The 24,848-nt window shown below is 38.3% G+C and overlaps 1 protein-coding gene across 2 annotated transcripts in view; it reads left to right on the forward strand.

The window, feature by feature from the left end:
- The window catches only part of kcnq1.2 (potassium voltage-gated channel, KQT-like subfamily, member 1.2), a 220,983-nt gene that overhangs the window by 331 nt on the left and 195,804 nt on the right, over positions 1-24,848 (forward strand). For both annotated transcript variants that reach the window (XM_061721107.1, XM_061721108.1), the window contains 5 exons: positions 3,965-4,620; positions 17,599-17,689; positions 22,266-22,392; positions 22,586-22,664; positions 22,769-22,865. In XM_061721107.1, coding sequence (XP_061577091.1) covers positions 4,004-4,620; positions 17,599-17,689; positions 22,266-22,392; positions 22,586-22,664; positions 22,769-22,865 — 1,011 coding nt within the window. In that variant the 5' untranslated portion in view covers positions 3,965-4,003. The remainder of the gene's footprint in view (positions 1-3,964; positions 4,621-17,598; positions 17,690-22,265; positions 22,393-22,585; positions 22,665-22,768; positions 22,866-24,848) is intronic.

Below are 24,848 nucleotides of genomic sequence, written 5' to 3' on the forward strand. Positions count from 1 at the left end.
TACCAAGTCTATAAGCGCTTTCAGGAATTACTTTTGTTTTGTCGAATAAAAAGTGAGCGATTTAATGTGGAAAAGTTTTCTCTGAAGCTACACACCAATATTGTTGGGATTTCTATACAACTAAACCCTACCAAGAGCTACAAAAAATCTACAACACTTAATAAAATAGCATTAAAAATGAAATATGATTAGCTTGATGGTCCTATATATATATATATATATATATATATATATATATATATATATTCGTTGTGTGGTGTAGTATTTTATACAGCACTTCTTCATTTTGGCTTAGTTTTAGTTAATTAAATAATTAAATAAGGACATTTAATAATAGGGATAATATCATATGTACTGCTGTTCATTTTTGCGACATTATTTTAAATATTTGATAGTGTGTACTTTCTTTTACAAATTACTGTATAGTTTATTTAAAACAAATCAAAGAAAAAATACAATTATATTGTAATAAATATATACATATAAATAAGATCAATCACTTATAACCAGGCAATATTCATCATTAAATAAATGAGAATGTTAAAGCAGCACAAAGGAGTTTTTCATGTTCAAATATCAGTTTCAGTTTTATTTAATTCAGTATTTAACTGATATCTGGAAGCGTTGTCTAGCACCTTATGGCAGGGGTCACCAATCCTGGTCCTCGAGGGCCAGTGTCCCTGCAGGTTTTAGATGTTTCCCTGCTTCATTGCACCATGATACAAGTGACTGTGTCATTAACAGAATTGTGCAGCCCTGGATGACAAGCTGGTGACGATGATTAATTAGAATCAGGTGTGTTAAAGCAGGGAAACATCTAAAACATGCAGGACACCGGCCCTCGAGGACCAGGATTGGTGACCCCTGCCTTATGGTCTCCCATCCCTACTGCTAAACCAACCAAAGGAATTTTAGATGACAACTGGACATTGCATATTTATATCGCACATCAGTAAGGATGAAAGCTCACAGAGTTTTGGTGGACACCACGACAGAAGTAACTAAAATTCAAGAAATTAAAGAGAAAATGAAAGTCACCAATAGTGTATTGGACAGTTTCATTAAAGCATCCTAATCTCCACGCCTGAAGGTGGACCCTCTGAGCTCATAATTGCAAAAGTTTATTCAAACAATTACACTCATAATGAAGCTCACAATTATAGGCTTCACACCCGTCAGGCAATCTGGACACTTATTGCTTGACAAGGGTTATTATTTATGATTTTGTCATGTATCCATCCAATGGTGAAATACATTTCCCAACATTGAATAGAAGAGAATGGAATCTGTACTTGAATCATTATTATGGACAGAAGATATAAATATGTGGAAACGAAACATGCATTTTACAAAGGTAGGGTCCTTTTGGAGGTCCTTTCTTCTGTCCTCTCCTTTGTGAACCCATGAACCAGGGTTGTAGACCTGAACGTTTGTAATTGGTCGAGTTCTGTTTCTTTTCAAACAACACATTTAAACTTAATGCCCACCTCAATCACCAATGAAGGGAAAGCATGCACCTCGAGCTATATACCTCAATTTATTGTATGAATTTACCTCTACCTTAGACCTCTGTGAGAACAGATAAGACCTCGGGCTGAAATTTCATATCAGCAATTTATGAAAAAGATCAGCTTCAGGTTATTCTGTAGCATAAGGGCTTTCAGGGTGGCATACTGCACACTAATAATGGACCATTATCCAACACATACTGAATACTACAGTATATTGTATGTGAAGTGTGCAGTAGTTTTTTTTTTTTAAACAGCCTTGGTTTATGTACTAAAAGCATCCAAATGTTAGCAAAATGCCCAAAACTAAAGTCTTTACACCAGAAAAATAAATGCCACATTGACATGTGCAGAAAAGTCTCGCACTGCTCACTGTTGTGAAACTATGTCATTAAGAATGTCTTGGTTTCACAACAGTTTTTTTTCTCTAAATTGAAGCAATAGGAGACGAGGATAATTTTTTGAAACCGCATACTGCTTACCCCCCATATAGTATACAATATGTACAGTACACTGGTACAGCGGATGTCACACAAGTGGTCAGTTGCTGTTTGTTGCATGCTACAAATGTCCTAACACGCCTAATTTTAGCTCACTGGAGATGGTGAAATTGCTGGTATACAGTATACTTCGCACCACAAACGCATTACACAGTTTTAATACACACTTATAGTTATTTATTGTTGTCTGAGTCCCATAGACTACTCAGAACTCACAGCTGATGGTCATATGTAAATCACTAGTGTATTTTTCATCTTTTCTCAATTTACACACACCTTAATAGATTTTACTTATACATTTTTGCGGTTCTCGGGAGACGAGTGATGGGCAGTCTCACTTAACCCACTGCAATTTCTCCAGGGACTGCATAACCTAGTGTGATTGTTGAACGGCCACTGGGCTCAGCTCAGTTTAATGGAAAGTCAGACAATACTCTGTAACTCTAGAGTCCCGCAGAAGCCTATATGTCTTACAGTTTACTGTGCGTGTCATGAGTGTGTCGTTTTTAAAGGTAGAAACTCTATCTAAAGGCAGACAGCGGTGCATGTGGCTCCTGTCATCAGCTCATCCATAGTTGAGGATGGAGCGGGTCGCATTCAATTACCATACGTCTCTTGTCCCATGAGACTCTTTCCGATCCTCAATAGGTAGCATCCAGCTTACCTCCTGGTTCAGTTTCTCGTCAAAGAATAACCTTCCTACCTTTCAAAGGCTGCTCTAATTAATGGCACTGTAGACAGCAACAAATGGAAATGGCTTTGATTGGGCGGATGGAAAGTTTTATTGTCGAGTTGTCAGCCTGTCCTGATTTTATTACAGGCTCTGTGTCATTTTCAGACAAAATGGTTTCACATTACAATTTCTTTCTGTACAATTCACTCATTGAACTGCCCACTCTTCTACAAATATTATCCTTTTTGGTTTTTAAAGCTGTAGGGATTTCAGTGATGCAACCTTTTAATGCCATGTCTTGAACTTGCTGAGATTTTATGAAATTCTGTGTCATGCTTTGGCTTAAAACATGCTGCGGTTTCATATACTAGTGATGTGTTTTTTTCATTAGTTTTTTTACATTCATGAATAAGTTCCCTTTGAGCAATGTGCTTGACTTCAACTTTCATCTAACTGGGACTATAAATATATAATATTGAGAGAAAGGTGAAAGAGAGGTCAAAAGATGCACATGGCCGTGATTATCCACAGCATTATCGCTTTTATGCGACTGCATGTAGATGTAAAATGTTTATGTAACCGAAAAGTAACATTAAGTACTGCATGAATTGTTTTCTGCAAATGCTTTTATAAAATAGTTTTGTTTTGCTTTCCCAGATGGAAGGGTAGAAAGTTTTCCACATCCAGCAAATGCATCCATTAAGATGCTGCTTTTACACCAGGTCTTGCTGAGAACATTTCCTGCATGTTTAGGTGGAAATGACTTGCAATGTGCAATGTCACACCATTCATGATTTTGTCACAAATATCACTTTCGATTTTAATTCATAAAAAATCCTCCCTCTTTTCTGCCTTTAAAAACTTGATACACCCATGGCCTTATAACTTTTCTAGATATATTTCAGTGTAAACCTGGGACACATGTGCAATTATATGCCCTCAGCACCTCTGTAAACATCAGGTTTCCGATCTTCAGTTTCAAAGTAACATATTCAAGGCACCCGCATTTATTATTGCCAACTTGTTATCTGATGATATTTTTAGAATGAGTCATTTTCTTTTTCATTTGAGTGCCACCTGTTAGAGTAGCAGATGTCCATGCGATACTCAGCAATGTATTAAGATTAATTTTCCAGCATTAAGATTAGTCATATAAAGAACCGAAGACACTTCGTGCAACACTGATGGTGAGGTCACATATTTTTGTGACCCCTCATCTATTCACTACTAAAAGCCCTTTCAAAGTTCTATTAAAATATTAACATATGGCGCTTCTTCTGCAGATATGGACATGACTGCAGCCCAACAAAGAGTACTCTTCTATGCTGCAGGCAGCTAGCCATGCCCAGCTAGGTTTCCTTTCCCGCTGGGATTTCCCGCACAACCAGAACCTCGGTCAGACCTCGTGTCCCAGTCTGCGTCGGCCCTCTCCGAGTGGGATCATCCTGAGGGTCAGCATGGGGGAGAGACGGACACGCTCCTTACACATGATGTGCCACATGCAGCACGATCGTGACAGGAGGATGGAGAGCCCTTTCACACATTACAGCACTAATGGATATGCCAGCACGAGTGTCAGCCTGAGCCTGGACAATGATATGAACATTGACTCCTTTGGTACTTCTACCAGCAGCACGGCTCTAGCGGTTCCTGCACCAGACATCAGTCAATGCTCGCCCGCTTCACTGGGACAGGACCCCGTTCTGGTGAATAACGGTTCCCGTGTTCCCTCCCGTCCGCCTGCTGACACAAAAGGCTCAGCGCTGCTGCACAGGCCGTCCATCACCTCCGTGCAACCGCCTCTTCCTCGTTCCAGCTGGCTGCGTCATCATCACAAGGAGTTCCAGAGCCCTTACATCAAGACCAGCATGCAGGGCGATGTTTACAACTTCCTGGAGAGGCCGGCTGGATGGAAATGCTTCCTCTATCACTTCCTTGTGTGAGTTCTGTGTGCGCTTCTGTCTTTGTCATTCAGTACAGACCTCAGATCCATTTGTCAGCGGTGCAAAATGAAAATAATTTCTTAGAGATGGAACACAATGTGAAGAAAGGTCTTCAGCTCTTAAAGTAAGGGTTAGACTCCGGCCACAAAGATGTTTGAATGATGTTTCTGTGTTATTTAAATCTACTGTTGCTCCTTCCAGTAACAGTAGATATGTCTTTTGCTCCCCGTTGGTCTCGATTTGTTCCAAGAAAACCCAGCATTGTCACACCGGTGTAGTCTGTCCGTCCACATCTTTACTTGTCTTTTCTTGTCTTACATAATATCAACAAATCTGATAAGTTATGCATGAAATGGAGCCTACATGCATACATGTTGAAACTACCTCCTTTTCACCTTATTTTTAACTTGGAGTCATTTAAATAAATAAATATTACATGCAAAGTTCACAAGACTTTTGCCAAGGAGCTGCTTAATTTATAAGCAACAGTAAAGTGATATATTGGATAGATATTAAAACATAAATTTTGTTGAGCTTGCTGTGTAAAACAGCTATGATGGTGCAAACATCTGCATTTTTTTCAATTAATGCACTTTTTAGCAAAGATAAAATCATGAAATCTATGAACGAGTCTTTAATATGTGAGAGAAAGAGCTTCTGTGAAGTCAAATATATCCCCCAGTTTTGTCACCGTAAGGCTGTAGCACATGGATTTAGACCAGATTAAATGAAAATATAAATAGTGATAATCGCAGTTCAGTTAGAATGCATATACTGTTTTCATTCATGTGGAACAAACTGAAACAAATAGAGGAATGCAGACGTAGTTATGTATTTAAAAGCTTTAGTTTTGCTTTTCAGGTACCCTTTCTTGTGGGTTGACCGACACATACAGACGTGGACAAATTTGTTAGTACTTTTCCATTAAAGAAAGAATATTCCACAGTCGTGATTGAAATAATTTGAAACTCACAAAATTAATAATAAATAATACTATTGTAAAAAGTGACTAATGAAATTTAGACATTGCTTATAAATTGTGGTTTCAGCAGAATTGTTCAAAAAAGAACTAATGAAACTGGATTTCAGCTTTGACCTCAGTTGTTAAATAGGATTTAGATCAGGACGTATAGACAGCCTCTCCAGAATAGATCAGTGTTTATTAATAGTCCCTTTTGGGTGTTTTTAGGTGTGAGTTTTGAGTCCTTATCCCGTTTGAGGACCTGCGGCATGCAACTGAAACCGCAAGCTTTCTGACACTGGGCAGCACAGTTCACTCTTGAGATTCCTTGAGATTTATTTGTACTCTGCACAGATTCAAAACACCCAGTACCAGACACAGCAAAGCAGCTCCAGAACATAACCGAGCCTCCTCTACAGTACGTTTGAAATTAGGTACAGTGCTCTTTTTTTCCCCCCAATGCATCTGTGAACATAGAGTTGATGTGATTGGCAAAAAGCTCCAACTTTGTATCATCTTACGTTTGTCATCAGCTTTGTTCTTACAGCCTCATCCAGGGAGGCTGGCTACAGTCCTGTGACCCCTAAACATCTGAATTAAGTTTTCAACTCTTGTCGCAGGATCATCAAGCTGCTTTGAGATGGTCTTCTAGTCTTTACCTTTAAGATGCTTGTCTAGAATGTTCCTTCTGATCCCCTCAAAGGAGAGATAGCTCTCTCCTTTACTTTCTCTGGTCCTAGTTCAGTGTGGTTAACACCAAGATACAAAACAGCAGAGTGATCACTTTTCTCCCTTTTAATTAGTCAGAGGGATTAAGACATCCCCGTGACCCTGCACAGGATTAAATGGTTATAGAAAATGGAGGGATGGATGGATTAAAGACACTTGTGATGATAATTACAAGGCACACTTTAGTTCAACATGTCAGTCTTTTCTAGGTTAGCATATAATTTGTCCAGGCCAGTTTCATTAGTTTTTTTTATTATTCTGCTGAGCCACATTTAAAACCAAAGTCTGATTTTCATAAGTCACTTTTCAGTAAATTACTATTTATTATTTTTTCCTTTTGAGAACTATAATTAACCAAGTATGTACAAACAATGTTTTGTCAAATTTGTTTGATAATTCAGGTCTAAAAACAGATGTGTCCATTTATAACTTGACTGATGTCTTTCTTCAATATTGCTCACCTCAGAGCGTCACCATGTGAAGTGCAGGAGCCAAAGTTGACCTGCAGAGCAGCTCTTATGTAGTGATGTGATCAATGTCAGTCACTAGTTTTTATTTTATTATATTGGGCAGAAATACACTACTATACTCTTATTTTCTATAGTAAAGTATTTGTTGGTTTAATTTACAAGCATCTGTAGTTCTCAGAAGAAGCATGAGATTAGGAATAGTACACTTCAAAAATGTTCAGCATAAAACATTTACAATTCTAAGATTCCTCACATCATTATAGTGCCACTTTCCTTAAAATCTTAGGTCATTGACTTTGACGATTAAGTCTTCAAATTCTTTCAAAATTAGGAAAACATGTTTAAAAATAACTGTGCACTGATGCATCCCATTTAACTCGCAGGACTGTCAGGTCACATCCAAACACACTTGAGACTGACCTTCCAGTCAACCTGCTGTATCCATGCATCTTATTCCGCTTCGGCGAGCCAGCCAGAAACGCCGTACATAAATGTTATAGTTCAGTCTTCAGTTAATTTCATCCTTGCCATTTTGGATATCATACATTTTTAAGATGAATACTGTCTCGTTTGCGGGTCGTAACGCAGCATCTAGGCTGTTGTGGATATGGTTGTTCCAGCATATTAGTGCTTTGCTTGCTGTATGAAGAGAAGTGTGATGTTAAAGATGCACATGCTGTGCGCCACGTTGTTGGTTATTCTTTCCAGCAGTAATAGAAGCTCCAGTGTTCTTCCCCAGTGAACCTGAGCCTTCCCCTAATTAAATATGAATCCTCTCCAACTGTTCCCTACTAATTTCTTTAACTAACTCCTTGTCAATGGCCATTGCTTCTGGCCATCCATTCTTCTGGGCCCTTTAGCGATTAGCAATGAAAAAGAGATGCTTAAAGGGCTGCATGCAGCTCTGAAAGCCACCTTTACATTAGAATAACACACTGTAAACAAGATGGGGATTTAATACTTTTTACATCAATATGAGTCGTCATTGTGCTTTGGGGAGGGTTAAGGCCCTGACACACCAAGCCGATTTCCGGTCGTCGGGCCGTCGGTGAGCGTCGGTGCGCGTCTGTCGGCATAGTTTCCCCGGTGTGTCCCGCACGTCGCCACAGGTCGGCCTCCCGTCGGCAGCTTTTCAGCCGATTCGACATGTTGAATGGGCGTCGGGACGGCGGTCAACAGCTCACTCTGTGATTGGCTGTTCCCAGAATTTCCCAGAATGCTTTTCGTCGTCATTTTGCGGACTGAACATTTCTTATTTTTTAGTGAATAAAATCAATATTTTGAGTTAGTTTCTGCATAAAAATGCGTTTTGATTACATTTCTAGCGAGAAATATATATTTTATGGCTCGGGTTGGCTCAGTTGGTTGGTGTTGCCTTTAGAAACATTAATCACTTATATCATTATGTTCTCTTGTTGCCTATGATCCTAATCCGGCCATCACAGTAAGTTAAGTCCATGATTATAATGATGTCATTAGGATCCAGGCCAACCTCTACTTTTGAGATATATGTTGCTCAGGGATGGGCTGGCGACCTGTCCACCTGCTGAGCTCTGGGTGACCCCTGCAGCCATGTATAGGATGAAGTAGCTGTATAGAATGGAAAATCCCTTCCTTCAGAGTAATCTATAGCATTTCAAGTTGTTTTTTCTTAAAACACTTGTAAATCACTCTATGCAAATCAGCACATAGTATTTGGGTAGATACCACTGCATGTTTGCACATAAAATAATTTAGAAAAACAGCTCATGAAAAAAGCATTATTGTCTTTAAGGGATTTTAAATGATTTTATGTCTGTTGATATATGAATGAAATATCAACGGAACACAGAGATCTTGGTCCTCCTTTCGGCTCCTTTCGATGTTTCCTGAGAAAATGCCGCATCTAAGTGTCAGTTCTTTCCCTGTTGGTGATTGTCCTGAGCGAATGTTTGGACCCAAGGCTGTACGGTTTATGAACATAGGTTTTTTTTTTGTTTTGTCTGTATGTGCTCAGAAGATGAGCAGCGAGCTGATGGTGTGGAGATATTCACTGAATATGGCAAAACGTGTTCTGGGTTATAAGTCGTCACTTGATTGTCGCATGAAAATAACTATAATAAGTTTACAGTACATATCAATAACAGCTGTTTTCTCATAACCCTTTTTTCTTCTCATTTCAAATCCGCAGTTTCTACTTTAGTAACTCACTTTTAGCTGCCATTGCAGAATCTAAAGTAACTGTATTTTCTTTTTTTTTGCTGAGGGCTTTTTAAATATCTTATTCATTAACTGATTGACAGTACATAGAGATGTGGAAATATTTGTTGGTCCTTTCCATTAAGGAAAGAAAACCCCACAATGGTTGCTGAAATAACGTGAAACTGACTAAAAGTAGCCCAATAATAAACAAAATCTAAGATTGACTCATGAAAATCAGAAACTGCTCTTAAATTGTGGTTCAGCACACTCTTTTAAAATGACGAACAAATGAAAATGATCCAGACAAATTAGTGGGTAAGACTGAAAATAGTTTGACCATAAGGACATCTTAAATGAAAATGTGTCCTGTAATTACCATCACTGGTGCCCTCTATCTGGAAGCCAGTCAGTCTGGCTATAAAGGGTGAAGATGATTTATATTAGTTGATTTTCAGTAAATTATTTGCTATTTAAAATTGTTTCAGGGATGGACCATTGTGGGTTTGGCTTTCTTTAGTAGAAATATACCAACAAGTTTGTCCATGTGTGTTGTAGTTTTTAAAAGATGCTGAAAATAAACTGATCTTCTACCAATATATTCTGTAAAATTCACCCACTCATAGAATCCACTGTTTTCCCAGCTGTCATGGGGGAAATGGAATGGCCCATGAAAGAGCCACAGAGACAGATACTTATGCAGGTACAGGGAGAAAATTCAAACTCCACACAGAAAGGCTCCAGCTGAGAACATCCTTGCTGAGGTGTCAGTGTTTTATCATACAAATAAGGCAGCATCAGAGTAAAAAGCTGATTTGGCTTAATGGTATCTGTTCAAATTTAGCAAATTAGGTCATATTTAGTTAAAAATGAAATGAAAAAAACTGATTTTCAAATGGTAAAAGCTTCATTATTACTAAGATGTTAATTGCTTCACACATATTAAAAGGTAAATTTAAGAATTAAGTCTGCTCATTAGCCTTTTCTCAACAACTTGTGAAAAAAGCTGAATAATTGAAAGAAAACTCACCAAAACTGTGTATGTTCATATATAAAGGGATATTTTCGGGACTCGGCTGATTAAACAGACGGAAACACAAGTATACAAAAGCTTAAGAGGGGAGTAGAAATCCTTTGTGCTCAGGACACCATACAGTATGTGGACATGTGTCTGAAAAAAGTCTTATGCAATTGGCAACCTGGTGCATGATGCCTGTCGCGTTTGGACCACTCCCTCCAAGTCTCTTACATAACCAAAGGAAGTGACCATGACTGTCTTTCTGAAGCGCATGTGATCTCCCAGACTGCAAGCAGGTTCAACTGTACCTCGGTTGACTTATCCACCGACGTCTAACCGTTTAGTTTCACACAATGTGGCGTGGTACGGAAGGAAATGTAGAATTTTGTTGGCTAAAAGATTAGAGTTCAAACACTATGATGATATAAAAGATTTAAAAAAAAACAAACTTTAATCTTTTTATTTTTTTTGACTTCCTGTCACACCTCATTAAGTCATTAAGACACGACAGTGAGGAAGAGCAGACCTGGGAGTGGTGTCTGAAATGTTGATTACTAGCAGATAAATTAAGTGAATCAGCAGTTTTCAGACAATATTTACCCATCTGCACAATAAAGGCTGGAAAGAAACCTGCAATTTCTGACTGAGCGATTACTCTGAATGAAGTGAACTGTATGGATCCCTTCTAGGTTATAAGAAATTCAGTGAGATGGAAAATATTTCTTAATGTTATATTCTTTTGAAGTTGTAAACTTCTTCCACACAGTAATTTGTTATAGCATTTACACATCAAAGCTCATACTTATCCCTGTCACAGGGATTTTGCAATTCAAAACAACTGAACCATCTCCACCTATTCACTTTATGCCAATATTAGGTTAAGATCAGTGGCATAGGGACCTTTTTATAATACTTCTTTGTTGAAAACCTCATACCGTTCCTTGTTTCTCAAAGTTGTTTGGCTCTGTATATCACAGTTTGTTTTTGGATTTAGATGCTCATTAGATGGCAGAAGTTAAGTGCCCTCTGATAAAGATGAAGGAGCAGGAGAAGGAGATGAATGTTGATAAAAATATAAAATTAACTTTTCAACTGAGGTTGTTTTTTTTTAATACAATTATAATGGTTATCATCAGCAATTCAAATATAAATCACATTATGGAGTTTAACAACTAAAACAGCATGCAGCCACATTTTAAAGCCAAAAGCATGTGATTTTGCCTTTAGAAGTTTGTGAGGTGATATAATCCCAAACTACAGCTGGAAGTAAAACTGTTATACTGACTTTGTTTAATAGGGATTGATGTGGGCAAATGCTTAGAGATGATATTTCATGGCTGTTTGATGTTGAACGCTCTGATTTGTAGCTTACAGGTGCCTTACGGGTTTTGGGTTGTAGGTCACATTAAATCCCTGATTAGTTCCTTCTTTTGAGGTGAGTCAAGTGTGTGGTTGCAGGAAGAGTGTTGGTATTGTCTCTGGAATTAAACAACACTTAACTAAAACTCTGGGGCTTAAAGCAAAATGTTGGGATCTGACAATGTATTCCTGCTCGAGCTTTGTGATTCCCATGGCGTGGAGACTGTATCAGAATCCAAATGTAGCTCAGCCTTATGGAGATACAATCTTGATACAGTATGTGCTCTACGTGCAGGTCAGACGTTCAACAGACTTATGAACGCACAACCTGCAGAGCTGACTGAAATGAAGAGTAGAGAAAGCTAATCCAACTGAGAGCACACGACCCCATCTGTACTGATAAACTATGACGGAACCAGCTTAGTTTAGCTAATCCTCAGAGGCTTGAACTTTATGATAGTTTTAAAGGTTTTCATGGTTCTCTGTGTATGCTTACTTCATCTCATCTTCAAAGAATCAAGACAACTGGACTTTTTTTTTTGGTTCATGAAGACTTTTCACCAGCAAATTATGAGATAAAGGTTAGAGCAGCAACTGCTTGAATTTTCCACATTTACTTGGTCCAGTGCATGTTTTGTGTACGTACACAGTTTGCTCATTCTCCGTGTCTTTTGAGGCTTTCAAAGCTTATTTAGCCTCAGAGTTGTTGCTGATTGAGTTGACGGTTTGGTGTGGCTCTACACGATGCGTTCATTCTGGTGAAGCTGGACAGATCTGCGGTCAGTATTACTTGCTAAAGCCCCAGCTGTTTTGTTTTAATCAGATCCCGGGGGGTTTTGGTCTGATTAAAAAAAGGTTAGCTAATGGTTGTGATTAACGCAGTCCTGTCCGCAACAAACACGTCCCTGCTGTGACAAAAATGACATTGGCCCGGTTTCCCAGATCAGTTAAGTAGTTCTTAACAGTTAAGTAGTTCTTTCACAGGCTCCTTAAGATGGTTTGAAAGAAGTCTTTCGCTGTTAAGAACTACTTAACTGATCTGGGAAACCGGGCCATTGTCATCCATACTAAAAAATCTTAAATAGGTGCAAGTACTTGTTTTCACCTCTTAAAAGCCTGAAGCCCCAGCACTCACTTGCACCTAAAAAAGGATGAGATGTGAAATGACCTCATGAAAGAAGAGAAGAGTTCTAGTGGCCGTCTATTCAACATTTCCATTAGAAAATGTAGGCAATATTAGCATATATGAGCAGTACATACAGTATATGATATTTTGTTTGTTCGTTTAATCCATTAATGTTAGAAAACTGGATGCAACCCCTTGTAAGGGTATACTCCGAGTACCATCATCCAGTTTTGGAATATGGTTAGGATGCTTCCTTGAAGCCTCCCTGGAGGTGTTTCGGGCATATCTAATACCAAGTAGGCCCAGGATATGCTGACAAAATTACATATTTAGATGGAAGTTAATGGACGGACATACAGCAACAGAGCAAAGTATTTTGCGGTACAATTACAATAAGCATTATTGTGGGAAAATAAATGGTCTAATTATGCTATAAAATCTCGATTGCTTAACTTGAACTTCATCAAGCCAGTGTTACACTGCAGTTTTAAATTATGCCTAATATATAGATATATATTTTCACCATTCCCTCTTCATTCTGGGGGTTTGGAGCCTTTCCCAGCTATCAGCCGACAAGAGGACACATTTATTGTTTGAGCTTATTCATATCTATTTGTATATATTTAAGAGACTAAATTAAATTTCCAAGACAGTTTCAAATCTACAGTGAAAATCTCATCAAACTCCCTATCTTGCTGTCCATCTATTCATAAAACTTGATCAGGAAGTCAGGAAAGTTCCAGGCTGCTGGAAGCAAAGTTCATGGACGATAGGTGACATGTCATGCATGTTTTTTTTGTTAACACTGGCATATTTTTCTTATATGGAAGTGTTTTATCTTGTGACATTATTTTAAACACAATTTAAGAAAGTAATGAAATGGAGAGAATGGGCAAACATCAGAATCAGAAAAAGCTTTACGGCCACAAACAGGAAAGAACACTTTACATCCATGGTGTTAGATAAAGACAAAGATAAATACATAAAAAGATAGATACATACAAATTCAATTCAGCTTTATTTCCGCAAGCGCCTAATCACAACAAATTACATCTCAAGACACGTAAACTCATTCCAGATTTTTCCAATTCATACTAAGCCAATCAAATAACAATAATAAGTATTGCTTTGCAATGGAAACCAACATATTGTGTCAAAACTTTTCTACGATAAAATCCTTGGCCTTAGCAAGCACCAGGCGACTGTGGAAAAGAAAACTCTGGCAGAAGCCGACTCAGGAAGGACGGCCATCTGCCTCTGCTGGTCGGGGGTTGAGAGGACAGGAAAGAGGAGAGAACAGCAACAACAACAGAATGGCGGCATGGACGGACTTACCCCAAAAGGCTAACTAGCTACCTCTGCACCTTCTAGCCATCATTTGTTTGGCACATTCCAGGAACAATAATTAGCTCTAAAACTTTATAAATATTTCTCACGGTTGTGTATTTTTTTCAAATTATTGTGTGCTTTCAAGGTGTATCCAACATATTGTTTCTGTTTGTGGAACGTGTCATATAATTTACTTGCCAAATAGGCCAGCAGATGAGCTGCAGGTCGACATAACACCTTGTAAAGTAAAATGTTAAATACAGAACGGTGTGTGAGCAAAGACATAAGTGTTTAACATCCACCACTGCAGTAAGTGAAACGAAATCGTTTGCATATCATCCTGATTGCGTGACCGCCTGTCTATCCTCATTTGCTGCCATTACTGAGTCACCTCATTGACAAGCAAAGTCCACAGACGCAGGCATCTCCAGTAAAACTCCTGAAAGCCTTTCACTGTTACAACTGCAGAAAAAAGCTGGCGCTGTTGTTTGGGTGACGGCAAATGAGGTGCTGATCTTGATTTTCACAGTTGAATGCAAAAATACAATTTATTCAGTGAATAAAACTTTGCATAGAAAAAGATACTCTATACAGTTTGTTCTCCTTGAAGATAGAGGAGGTTGTACAATACATTACCTTTCTGTTTGGGAGTTTATTGTTTGCTGCATCTCTGTGCTGCATGTATCACACTAGTGGTAAATATTCCCAGAGATTCCCAGTGGGATATTATATTGCACTACTACATGTGTGCAGACTTACACAGATTACGTGATTTTGTGCATGAGCTACATGGTTATGACATGATATCCGTGGTTATCCAACTAAGTTGATCTGATGTCAACAGAACAGAAATAGCCTTTCAGTTAACTCTCTCTGCCCTTGTTTTATCTCATCCTGGCAACTGATCTTTCCCTCATCCCAAAGGTCTGGTAAAGTCTGGTGTTGTTGGCCTGTTGCTGCACATATAAGATGATTTTTTCCCTTTGAATTACATCAAGCCTGAGGTCACAAAAGGAAATTCTGTTTTGCCGCTTGAGTTGTTAACAGCTGACAGTAATAACAATTCATTTTAAAATGAGCATACAGCCTTCTGCGCATCTTTTTCTTTTGCATGGAAAAATACAGCATGCACAAGGAAGATTTGTCTTTAATCCTTTATTTATTTATTTATTTATTTTATTGTCACTCACATCTCAAATCCTTCAGTCCCATATGTCCAGTACATTATATCAAATGAGTGTGTGTCTACACGAAATGTCACTGGCCATCACATGTGCCACTCCAGCTTCCAACCACGATGAGAAAATGCACTTAATGAAGTCACCAAGAGACACACAGCAACCAAAATGAAGCAAAAATAATACCAAAGTAAAAAAAGTGGTCACACTTACCGTCACTGTTGTCAGTGACAACATGTACAGCTCCTTGAATGACCACTAGGGCAGGGGTGCAGATCCGATGTCAGGATTGGGGGGGAAACCAACGTGATTTTATTTTTTAATTTTTTTCCAATATACAACTCATACCATGCCATGAATTGGTAAAGGCTCGCCAGAAAATACTGCACAGGGAATCATTTATTGTGCTTACCTTTCTTGTTTATTTGTCCTAAAGAGCAAACAATGTGTGTCACTGCTTACTTAACTGTTATATTCGTAAATCATAATTTTAAGGGTTTTGGGCATGTAGTGTCTACTCATCTCAAATTCTTCTCACCATCTTCCTTTTATCCTATGGGACTACTTTATGCACGATCAATTGATATATGGATGAAATATGGAGCCCTAAACAAGTTTAAACTAACCGATCATGTTTTAACACAGTTATGGTGGTAAACAGTTCTAAAAAAAAAAGGACCCATTGCTTTCAGTCTGTACACCTCAAAACGCACCGTGGATGTATTATTTTTTTAGAAATATATTTTTAATAAATATTCTACATATTCAACCTTTAAGTCTGGGGGGGATGGGGGGGGACATGTCCCCCCCCATCCCCCCCGGGATCTGCACCCATGCACTAGGGGCTGTAAAAGCAACGTTAAAATGTCCAACTTTACAGTAGAGAAAAATAGTTTTTTGTCTCTTTGTAGATCTTCATTCATGAAAATTGTCCAGGGGTGTGAATTTCTTATGCACTTTATCAGTTAAAATTATATAAAGCCACAAATGTATGTCCTTCAACACACCTGAATTCAATTAAAGATTGTTATGAATACGTCATCAAGGTCTACACAAGTCTGGTAATGACACAGCCGTGTCTATCGGAGTGTTTAAGCAGGGACACCTCTAAAAATGCAGAACACGGCCCTGGAGGACCAGGGATTGCCCACCCCTGGTCTAAGGTCTCAGCGCTGCTCGTGTATGTTTAGCTCGCAAGGCTGTATTTGTAGACGATGTATGTACACTGACAGATGGACCTTCTTGTCAGAATGTTTCACTGTTGCTAGGAGATGTGGAAACATCCTGTCAGCAGCTAGTACAAGCAGATTGATGAAAACAGGGAAAAACAAAGACCAAGTACCTTAAACTTGCTACTTCTGCAGGCTACTAAGTGGTTTTCTTCTGCTATTTTGCAACAAACCTGTAATTACAATTATGAGAAAAAACAAACAGAAAAAAATAGTACAAACCTTTCATTTCTAAGATTTTCATATCATGACATGATAGAAATAATCTATCATGCCATGATAGATACATCGACAAATGAACAATAACACATAAACACATTGCCCTTTCTGCTTATTTATTTATGAAAGACAAAAATGCAGAAGCAATGTGTAAAATAAATATCAGCACACTTACTTATTCACTAAGAATTAAGAGTACAGCCAGGTGCTGATGAATCAAATTGACTCTCAGCAAGGCCGAGGAGCTGCAGAACAGGAAAAGGTTTGCAGTTTCAGGAGCATTCAGGTGTGTGTTATTGCAACAACAAGGAGGAGAAGCATGAGCAATCACTCTTGAGAAGCAGCTGTTGCTGCCGATCGATTCAGGACACGTTACAAACTCGCTGACAAATAATTCAGTCCACAATTCCACACTGAGGAAAAGTCACAAGTGGACACGTTGTGGAGAATTGCCAGTCTTCCCAGGAGTGAATTTCCCATCAGTCCCGAGTCAGAGAAACACAAAACAAAAGTGATACTTCTTAAGCGCTATAGGTTTAAGATTTAAAACCTTGTAAAAACCAGATCTTTTTTTTTACATGTCCTGATGCATAAAATGCTTTTCCTCACGGGCTGCGTTGCATGTATGATTTTTTAATTTTTTTTTGCATTTTGATGTTAACAGGGAATTATTAACAGCGTGTGACAACTTTCCTACCCAAAACACTTAAAGACTGTTCTGGCCTTGATGTTATCAAGCCATGAATTGATTGGGTTGTTGATGATGCAACATTACCAGGGTGATGTTGGACTTTTCATTGAAATATAATATTGCACAAAACTGCACATTTTCCATTGAATAAAAGTCACAGTTAATTTAATGTTTGCAGTATTATTATTATTATTATTATTATTATTATTATTATTATTATTATTATTATTATTATTATTATCATTATCATTATTATCATTATTATTATTATTAACAGATACTTTGTGTCATTGCTGTACGACCAAATGTGGCAGTTGAAATGAACATTACACACTATTGAGAGAAAATTAAATGAGCATAGTAGTAAATACAGAGCAGACACTTGAAACAGTCCTCACATCCACCAGACCTACTGTTTGCAGGCAGCGTTGAATGTTGTGATGGATGCTGGTGATGAGCTGGCCACACTGTCTCTCCCTCTCTGCAGCTTCCTCATGGTCCTGGTGTGTCTTGTCTTCAGTGTCCTGTCCACTATTGAACAATATGCCGACTTTGCCACTGGAACTCTCTTCTGGATGGTGAGTACCTGCACAAAACCTTCCACCATGGACACAGAGCTCATCGTGTGGGTTTATTCATAACCCATATTCATTATTCATGGTTTTTGGAGGGGGGGGGGGTTTGCCGCTCAGCTCAGACAGCATTCCCAGTTAAATTTCTTGGAATTTCTTCTTTGATGTTAGGCAGAAATCCCAAATGTTAAAAATCATCAAATCATCATCATTTACAAGGTAGTTTCTAAAATTCCACTTGTACACTGATCAATGTAGTCTACTGGGACAAATGGTTTATGAACTTACATGGCTGCTTCTAAAAAGTGATTTCAATATTTTTATCATTAACCCCTTACACAAGAAATGTAACAACAATTGCACACCCCTGGGCATATTGGTTAGCAATGTGGAGTTCAGTGTCTTATTCAAGGATACTTGGACACATGGAGGAGCTGGGGATTGAACCGCTGACCTCTGTAGGATGACCTCTATTTACTTTAACCACTTTGGTGTTGGATTTTACACTTTTTAACACAGTTTAATTTAATTATCTTTTAGGGAAGGAATAAAATCAAATAAATAAATATTAATACAATTCTGTTATACATTACGACAGTCACCTTTCACCTCAAAAAGAACATCTCTGCGAGACGTAATGCTGTTAATTAGGAGAACTCTACAGGTGAATAGGGTTTTTGTTTGTTTGCCCACATTAAAACTTTGAGTCAGCAGTTGTTTCTTTGCCATCGTTGGGTTTTGAAGTCTCAATAGCTCACATATCTTCTGTTGCTGCAACTGTCCTGCTTCTGCAGCTGCATTCAAGCGGTCTGATATTGTCACGTTTAGTCCACAAATGCCTGGTATCTTAATACTTTAGTATTTTAGCAGACAGTTTCAAAGCTGGACCACCGGTGTAAAGATCCTTGTAACCTGTATAATTCCCTCCAGCTGCAGTATTTGGGATTTCTATGTCATGTACATTTATCTTCCACCAGAAGGAAACTTAATCATATGTTTAAGCTGAGAGATTTTGTTGAATTGATGATAAATACCCCATAGTACATTTTCATTTCTTCTGGAAATGTGCACCCCACTGCAGGTTATGCAATGGATTTAGTTAAAATAGGTAAAATCAGGCAATATGAGTGTTGACAAAGCTGCTGCAGTGCTGTCTTTCGTCCACATGATGGAGATGTGAGATCTCGGTTTGGAGTGAGTCTAACTGCCGGCCATTTTACTACTCGGTTAAGATCCCAGCTCAGCTCACTCACAATCTAATAATTTCAAAGTGAATGCAAATAAATCCACAACACACACCTAACATGCATAGAACTCAGCCGGGGATCTTTATTGTAACATGTTGTTTATAGGAAGACTAATTTGGCTCCACGCACTGTTTTTGCTGATATTTGTTGGTAGATTTTGTTTTTTTTTTCCCTTTCGTACAGATTATAAAGGCTATTAGAGCTGCTAAGTGATGCAATAAATCCAGGGCTTACGACAGATAGAGAGAAATATGGTTGCTATTTGGAAACTCTTTAAACAGTTTGCATCATCTGTCTCTTGCCAGCACACTGAATGTAAACACACGTAGCTTCTGCATACTCACACACAGAGTACACAAACATGCACACTAAAACTGCACAGACACACGCTTTAAAAAAAAAAAACCCACACGTGCCTCCTCTTGAGTCTTGTGGCAGAGGACAGAGTGGACACCATGTTCTGTAAACTTTTGGCCAGTGCCCTTTGAAAAACTGCTCTCACAGTTATTTATTTAGTTCCATTTAGAGCTCAGTTCTCTTTATCATTGTTTCTAACCACCCTCCTCCTCCTCTTAGTCCAACATGCAAATGTTCTCTGCTGCTTTAAAAAATATCATTTAACAGGCTTCAAAAAAGGAAAATAAAATATATCTATCCACTAATTCACCTTTGTTGAACCCTATTTCTTCGTATGCTTGGCTCCATGTTTGTGCAAGCCCTATAAATAATGCTTTAGGTTCATTATTAATCATGAGATAAGATAAAGGCCTACTTCTGTGCAGATGCGTGCTACGTGCCAGTTTCTGTGAACGTGTTTGTGGAGGTGGAGCTCTGCATGTAGTGTCATGGTGGCGTACACAGGTGGTAGTAACTAAACTTAGAAAGTTCAGGGTTAGCTAACATCAGTGAATCACAAGCTGCTTGTTTTGGACAGCAGATGACATTAGTCCTTGAGGATATTTGGCCTTCAGGGCAGCTGCCAAAGTAAAGTTAGCCAGGCTGGCCAGGAGGCACTGGAGCATGCGTACGCATGCACACAGTCACACAAAATGTTGCAAGGATCTCGTCTCTATGATCCGACCCCTGCACAGCTTGCTGCTTCTGTTTTTAAAATCTGCATGGGATTACACTCTTGGATTATGCAACCATACTCCAGCCATCAACCAACCAGTGATTCCCCTTTTGACCTTTGGGCTCAACATCTAATGTAGAGTTCACAAATGTCTATTAACTACATTGCTATTAAATACATTTATATATATATATATATATATATATATATATATATATATATATATATATATATATATATAACAAATCTTAACAAATTGCTTAACAAATCTTGCACTCAGCTCAGTCAGGTTCACATCCACGTTGTGGAACCACTGGCGGTCATGTCTATACACTTGTGCCTGACACTGTCGTCTTATTGTGTCACTGTTGTTTTTTTTTAGTCTTTTGTTGTTGTCTTTTATATTATAGGTTGTTGTCTTTTATATTGTGTATTTTATATGTATAATGTTTTTTAATGGTACTATGGACCTCTTCTTAAGATGTGTCTTTAATAAAGTATGAATTGAATTGAATTGAATTGAATATATATATATATATATATATATATATATATATATATATATATATATATATATATATATATATATATATATATATATATATATATATATATATATATATCCTGACTTGAATTAAATTCCATTTCACAATTGTGTACTGTTGCTAAATAATCATACAAATAACGTGAGATGATCCTCAACAGGCATTAGCAGAGTGGGAAGCAAAACAAAAGTGATCCTTGAGAAGTGATCATTTTATTAGGAAGTGTGACACATTTATTCTTGCACAGGACACATTTAAGGCAGATCGTCTGTTTTTTCTCCCATAATTGTATCTATACCTATATATTTCTCTCTCTCTCTCTCTCTCTATATATATATATATATATATATATATATATATATATATATATATATATATATATATATATAATTATTATATTATATTATTATTATTATTATTATATATATATAATTATTATTATTATTTTTTTTTTACCTGATGCGTTATGAAAATGATTCAATCCTCGTCTGGTTTGACACGATTCCCTCTGCACAACCAGGCAGCTGATCCCGTTAAACAGAGCTGCCACTTACCATACACATGCAAAATTATTTTGACTAATCTCATCAAATTTCCCAAATTTATGTGCACGTTTGACCTCCATCACCTACCCAGCTGTTATAATTACTGAGCTCAATATACTGCCATTTTGTGAGAAATTGTATATATAAATATTCTTTCTGCCTCTTCTCAGATATTCATCTTTATCTTCCTTTCTTTCTGTCTCTTTAATTCAGTGGCATAAATTAATTCAAATGAATGAGAGAAAAAAGAAGCTCGGGCCTGATAACTCAAGCGTTGAATCTGAGACATAAACATAGTAGTTAATTACTGATAATGAGCAAAAACAAAAATTTCAAGCTGGAACAAAAGAATCTCTTCCTTTTTGACTCTAGACTCCAGAGCAACACTTTCAGGAAGAAAAGTGTCTGGGATGATTGACAGGTCATTGTTTTGCAGCCTTGTGGTTCTGTGTTATTGCAGCAGGACTCGTGGTGTTAAGTTTCATACAGGGGGTGGTCAGGGAGCAGCCAGCGCAGCCAACTGCACTCAGTAAGAGGGCCACCCACATGGCCAGAGGTTCTAACAGACAGTAAGGTCAGTTAATAGTAAGGAAAATTACCTCCATCGCACAGAATTAATTAATTTATGCCTTTAAAGAGGGCAGAGTGGCACAGAGGGTTTATAGTACCAACCTCAGACTATTTGCAGATGCCTTCCTTTGTCTTTCAAGTTTTATGGTAGCCTACTTCGAATTATGACAAGAGCTCAAACCCTTTGCTCATCATTCAGCCGTCTTACTAGGAAGCAACGTAGCTGCGTTTCTTCTTGAGGCTTCAATCATTTAGCTATTGACCTGGTCTCAATATGAGCTGTCATCAGTCATGTTATCAACCTCAACCATCTAATCCCACTGGGTGGCTGGGTGGTCTCGGTACGGCTAGACCACCTCAGTGTCTCCTCTTTTCTTCCTCACACACCTGTCATTACCCTCTCATATCGCGTTGTACATCTTGGTGATTGATTATAATGGCTTTAAATTAGTGTGAATGCACCACGCCGTTTCATTGCTGCTCTCAGCGAGGATAGCTTATCTGTTTTCCACATCAACCCGTCCTGTATGTGTTCTGCTGTTTCGTCTCCGTACCGCTGGATTCATGTAAACTCTTACTCCCTGTCTGCATTGTGCTCCACAGGAGATTGTGCTGGTGTTGTTCTTTGGCACAGAGTATGTGGTCCGGCTGTGGTCGGCAGGCTGCCGCAGCAAATATGCAGGCATCAAAGGACGCCTCCGCTTTATCAGGAAGCCCATATCAATCATAGGTGCACCTGGCCTTTTCTTTTGTTCTCATTTATTACAACATAATGTAAAAGAGTTCTTGTCGATCACCAACTTGAATCATTCCTTTATACTTTACTGTAATGCAAAATGTAATTGACACTGATCTAAGTGTGACCCTTATGTCATGTGCTCTTTGCTTGTTTCTAACTCTTGGTCTCTTTCTGCTCCTCACAGATTTGATAGTCGTTGTTGCCTCCGTGATTGTACTTGGCGTAGGGTCAAATGGTCAAGTGTTTGCCACGTCTGCCATCAGGTTGATTTAAGGATTTCCTTTCACTTTTTATTACTTACTCACACCTGAACTGAGATCAGAAGATGATGGCATGATGATGAGGTGGTGTTGCGTTGTTCCTCCAGGGGCATCCGTTTCCTCCAAATCCTCCGCATGCTGCACGTGGATCGCCAGGGAGGGACATGGAGGCTCCTGGGATCTGTAGTCTTTATTCATCGCCAGGTAGGTTAAAAACATTTGTATTGAAATGATTTCTGAAAGCTGTAGTTTGGATCCTTTATGACGTAGTAGTTGCTGATCTACAGTTCTAATTACAAAAAGGTTTGATGACTGTGTGAAATGGAAAAAAAGAATACCTTGATATGAAGTCTTATAAGCCCATGTTTTACTCATAATAGAACACAGAAAACAAATCAAATGTTGACAGTGAGATATTTTATTATTTTGTAAAAATATTAGTTCATTTTTGAATTTGATGGCAGAAATATGTCCTATAAAAAGTTGGGATGTGGGCAACAAAAGAAAAAAGTAAGTGGTAGTGAATAGAAACACCTGTAGGAACGTCTTACAACTAATTACGTTAATTGGCAACAGGTCAGTTGCTTTATTAGATTTAAAAAGAGCATCTGAGAGGCAAGCTTTCTCACAAGTGGAGATGGGCCGAGGGCCACCGATCTGCAACTATATCTATGAAATATGACTTAATAAAAGTACAAAGCCTAGATTGAAACCATGTACTACTAGATACTGTGGACACGTGATGCAGTATAGATTATGAGCTGCGTGCAGGTCTGCTGGTCATTGATAGCACACCCCTGTAAAAAGGCTCCCAATGAAGTTGGTCACATGACCACTTTGAGTATCTGAAGCTAAAGTAAGGAAACATCTAAAACATGCAGGACAGTGGCCCTAGAGGACCGGTGTCCAACACCCCTGATCTACAAAAACAATATCATTAAAAGATTCCAGGAATCTGGAGAAGTCCCTGTGTGCAGGGGGAAAAAGGCCAAGATTCTCTTTTAAATGCCTGTGATTTTTGGGCCCTCTGAGGGAACTTCTTTAAAAACAGGCAGGATTCTGTAATGGAAATCCCTGCGTAGGCCCAGAAACATTTCCTGAAATCACTGTCTAAGAACACAGTTTGCTGTATCATTTACAAATGCAGGTGAACGCTCTATTATGTTAAAAAAAAAAGCCATATTTGAACATGAACTGACATCTCTGGGCCAAAGCTCATTCAAAAGGGACTGAGATGGTGTGGAAAAAAAGTGCAAATGTGGAAATGATATTTAGAAACCACAGATGCCTTATCCTATAATTAAAGTGAAGAGGGACAATGTGGTGTCGTGTTATCAGCACGCAGTTCAAAATCCCACATCTCTGATGGCATGGGTGCACATTAGTGCCCCTGGAATGGTCAACTTGCACATCTGGAAAAGGAAACAACAAGACTGAACTGTCTATACAGGTTATAGAGCAACATATGACTCCATCCAGACGTGGTTTTTTTTCTGTGAAAGCCTTTGTTGAACTGGCGTATAAACATACAGTCCAGACGTTTCAACATTTGAATGCAATTTTTTTTTTTTACATCATGAAATAATAAGTACTACAAAGAAAACTCTGCTGAGTGGCTCACCGTACGAGAATAGGACAATATTCCTCTCCCAAATTCATGAACAAGTCTCTTGAGTTTCCTGATGTGGTTAAAAGAAGAAAAAAAATGCCAAAGAGTGGTAAACATCATTGCTCTGCCCCAGCCTTGAAATGTTTTACTGCCATCAGAATCTTTTACCTATTTACATCTTTTATATTGCTAAACTGTATTGCATGTAGTTTATATGCAAACATAATTTTTAACACAAGTCAGATGGGAGCTGTAGCGACACAGCATGCGGCTGACCGCAGTTCCTTCTGCAGGGGAAATGCACTGGAGAAACCTTCGCTAATACATTATAATAGCTAAACGTGTTGCTTTAATCCACACAAAACTTACACCTCATGACAAATCCAGTGTGCATGCATGAGCAAAAATCCACAGCAGAGCTGGCTTTATAAGGAGAAGAAAAGCGGTAGTCAGGGCTTACCCCCCTCTCTCTTCATTGTATTATGGTATTAAGTTTTAGTTTTTTCTTCTTAGGCCAATACACAATGAAGCCGGAGGATGTTCTCTTCTTAATCCCTGAATTACACCGTGTTCCTTAG

This window comes from Cololabis saira, chromosome 5 (assembly GCF_033807715.1).
Source record: "Cololabis saira isolate AMF1-May2022 chromosome 5, fColSai1.1, whole genome shotgun sequence".
In the NCBI taxonomy this organism is placed as follows: Eukaryota; Metazoa; Chordata; class Actinopteri; order Beloniformes; family Belonidae; genus Cololabis; species Cololabis saira.